The sequence below is a fragment of the Poecilia latipinna genome, unplaced genomic scaffold (genome assembly GCF_001443285.1).
Source record: "Poecilia latipinna isolate Pla-1442-1.1 unplaced genomic scaffold, P_latipinna-1.0 Scaffold1657, whole genome shotgun sequence".
Lineage (NCBI taxonomy): Eukaryota > Metazoa > Chordata > Actinopteri > Cyprinodontiformes > Poeciliidae > Poecilia > Poecilia latipinna.
Window position 1 is genome coordinate 61,881 of NW_015114273.1, and position 3,708 is coordinate 65,588.

The window sequence follows — 3,708 nt, forward strand, 5'->3', positions numbered from 1 at the left end:
AATATTTTCTTTTGTATTTATTTTTATTCCTTCTGTGCATCTTTGGGAGAGACTCTGTGACAGTTAGCAGGCTGCAGGAAAAACTGAACAACCTGCCTTGGATTAAAACCTGCTGCAGAGAACAGGAAGCAACGCTCAACGTCTCTTCTGAGGAAAAAAAACTTCTCTTTGCACCATTTTAACAATTTGCATAATTTTTTCACTGGAAAGTTTTTGATATTTCAGTCACATCAATATTTTCTTTTATACTGAAGCTGAATGGTGGTATCACTTTACAAGTTGCTTTGTATTGAAAGCTGGTGGAATATCTAGACATAATATTTAATATTCACTGTCATTTCACACACAGATAGCATGACGCGTTGGTTAGCAGTAGATAAGGAAGCGGAGTCAACCTGCTGGGTCTGACCTGAGAGTTTCCAGAGTGCAGTCCGGACGCAGCAGCGCCGCACAGAGCAGCTTCACTCCTGAGTCCTGCAGCTCGTTGCTGCTCAGGTCCAGAACCGTCAGACAGCAGAACGTTGAGCCGACGGCCCATGAAAACTCCTGGCAGCTTTTCCCTGTGATGCCTGTCCGGGATAACCTGTTGGACTCTCTAGTTTAGGATCTTTATCTGGGAAATTAATATTTCTTTTTTATCCAGCCAGAACTTAAAGCAGGTCTATCCTACAAAAAGATTGTAATGTGACCAAATACGGAAAAGTTCAAGGTGTATGAGTACTTTGGGAAGCCACTGGAGCTTACCCGAGCGCCTGGAGTTTACACAAAGGACTCTGCATTCCAGCCAGCAGCAGCTTCACTCCTGAATCCTGCAGGATATTTTTGCTCAGGTCCAAATCTTTCAGACCAGATGACTCAGAAATGAGCAAAAAGCCGAGAGCCTCACAGCTTCTCTCTGTCAGATTACATTCACTCAGCCTGAAGGAAGAAAAAGAAGAACTCTGTGATTTGCTTCCATATCAAAGTTCACGGTAACTTAACTACAACGATGTGTAATAAAGCTTTCGTATACCTACAGCGCTCTGCTGGAAGCTTTGACCACCGGCAGCAGCTTCAGAAAAGCCTCCTCTGACGCCGAGTACTTCTTCAACTCAAACACGTTCAGATCTTTAGTAGACAGCAGGATAAAGACCAGAGCGGACCACTGAGCTGGAGACAGCTGGTCTGCAGAGAGACTTCCTGAGCTCAGGTACCGCTGGATGTCCTCCACCAGAGAACGATCGTTCAGTTCGTTCAGGCAGTGGAACAGGTTGAGGCTTTTCTCTACAGACACATTCTCACTGATCTTCTTCTTGATGTACTGAACAGTTTTCCGTTTGGTTTCCAAGCTGCAGATTGTCAGGTTCAGCAGCTCCTTCAGTTTACCCTGGCTGCTGCTCAGAGAGAGACCTAAAAAGAAGCGGAGGAACAAGTCCAGGTGACCGTTTGGAGACTGCAAGGCCTTGTTGATGTAAATCCTGTGAATCTTCTTTGAAGATGTTTGGTTTAATATGAGTTGAAGGTTTTTCATTGATCGTTGCCTGAAAAATGATATTTTGCTGCTGTTGCTAGGAGACATCCTGACATAAACAGCAGCCAGAAACTCCTGAACGCTCAGATGGACGAAGCTAAACATCTCGTCTTTGCCTTTCCTGCCACGTACCTCTTTGAAGATCTCTGTGAATACGCCGGAGAACACTGAGGCTTCTTTGAAGTCCACATTGCTCTCTATCAGATCCTTCTTGTAGAAGATCAGGTTGCCCTTCTCCAGCTGCTGGTAAGCTAGTTTAGCTAAGGATTTGATGTAGTGAAGAGACGCCTGGGAGCCGTATTTCTGTTTAGTATGGTGGATCTGGAACACCAGGAACTCTGTGTACATGTCCGTCAGGCTGTTGGGTAGCTCTGCGGCTCCTCGGGTCTTCAACACGTCCTCCAGGACCGAAGCTGCGATCCAGCAGAAGACGGGGATGTGGCACATGATGTGGAGGCTCTGGGACGCCTGGATGTGGGCGATGATCTGCTCGGCCTGCTCTTCTCCTCTGAATCTTTTCCTGAAGTACGTCTCCTTCTGGAGGTCGGTGAAGCCTCTGACCTCGTTCACGCTGCTGACAAACCGCCCAGGGATCTGATTGGTTGCCGCCGGCCGGGATGTTATCCAGATCCGAGCAGAGCGTAGCAGTTTCCCGCTGATGAGGTTCCTCAGCAGAACGTCGGTTGTGCTCGTCTTTGTCACGTCGACAGATCGGACGTCGTCGACGTGAAGATCCAGATGAAGCCGGCTCTCGTCCAGTCCATCAAACACAAACAGAAGTTTAAATCTACTTTTGTCAAAGTTGCTGTTTCCAGAAGACTGCAGCGCTTTAAAGATGTAATTCAGAGCCTCCTCTCTGATGTCTACAGTTTCTGGGATGCATTCGTGGATGAGCTGAGCTAAACTGAGTCTTTCTGCTCTCAGTGGATTCAGCTGGCGGAAGGTGAAGGGGAAAATCAGATCCACGTCTTGATTGGATCGTCGTTCAGCCCAGTCCAACACAAACTTCTGCACAAGGAAAGTTTTTCCAATCCCTGCTATCCCATTGGTCAGAACCGTTTTTATGGGCTGGTACTCTCCTGAAGGATGACTGAACATGTCTCTGGGTTTCACTGCCGTTTCCCCGGCTGGCTTCAACACATTCTCAATCTGCCTGACCTCGTGTTGCGTGTTGATGTGGACGTCACGCCCGGCAGTGACGTAGACCTCCGTGTAGACGTCAACCAGACGCTGCTTGTCCTCTGCCCAGCCCTCCTCAGCACACATGAACTTGTCCTGGAAGTTCGACTGAAGCATCTGCTGGTAGAAAGCGATGGGATGCGGCTCAGGAGCCCGAACCACCACATCTGTGCATAGAAACAAGTGAAATGTGAGAATCTAAACTATATTCTGCCGAGACTGATCAGTGAATAAAGTTGTGACACATTTAACATTCCTTTCTGCCAGGGAACTGAAACACATCTAAAAAATAAACTAGACATTTATTGGTTGGAGCATCAGGACACTAAAGATATCGCCGTTAAGTTTTTTCAGTGTGTTGAACCTGAAGTTCTTCTCCATATCATTCAGTACAGCTTCAAGTCCAGATCAGACCTCGGTTTATCGGATCCAGACTTCATGGACTCATTTACAACTTGTTCTCAGTTTGAGTCTCATTAAAGACTGACTTGAAGACTGGAAGCCAACAGGTTTACCTTCTCTTGGAGGAAGAGTCAGAGAGGCCTGTGCCATGCTCCCAGAAGACTCCTCATCATCCCTGCCATGGACTGACGGGTACAGACAATGTGTGGCAAGTAGATGAGAAAGTTGCTCCAATACATTAATCAGATGTTTGTTTCTATCACTGACCTTCTGGTTCTGAGCTGCTGACAGACAAACTGTGGAGAAGATCATTCCTGTGGATCTTTTCTAGAACCTCCCTGATGACGCCCAGCGCTCCAGGAAGTGTGTAGGTCTGGACCAGCAGATCAACAGTGTCCTCTCTGTTTGCTGCCTGAAGGCGACCCTTTCTGATGACCGGGAGGCCCTCAAGGCAGTCTGGTTGCTGCAGGAACCATTTGAATCTGGTGAAATCCTCGTTGCCAAGATCATCCAAAGTGTTTAAGAGGTCCTCTGGTGTCATGGCAGCTCCTGATAAAAACACACAGTACTGCATTTACTAGCATTATGGATGTGTTGTGGTTGTATCGTGGTTGTAT

The 3,708-nt window shown here is 47.1% G+C and overlaps 1 protein-coding gene across 2 annotated transcripts in view; it reads right to left on the reverse strand.

Annotated features, from left to right (window-relative positions):
• Positions 1–3,645, reverse strand: part of LOC106964323 (NACHT, LRR and PYD domains-containing protein 3-like) — an 11,097-nt gene extending 7,452 nt beyond the window's left edge. For both annotated transcript variants that reach the window (XR_001428385.1, XM_015059756.1), the window contains exons 1-5: positions 3,359–3,645; positions 3,205–3,276; positions 1,017–2,856; positions 745–918; positions 410–583 (exon numbers count right to left, since the gene is read on the reverse strand). Coding sequence is in view for 1 of the 2 variants with exons in the window: in XM_015059756.1 (XP_014915242.1) it covers positions 410–583; positions 745–918; positions 1,017–2,856; positions 3,205–3,276; positions 3,359–3,632 (2,534 nt within the window). In the remaining variant the exon portion in view is untranslated. The remainder of the gene's footprint in view (positions 1–409; positions 584–744; positions 919–1,016; positions 2,857–3,204; positions 3,277–3,358) is intronic.
• Between the last annotated feature and the right edge of the window lie 63 nt (positions 3,646–3,708).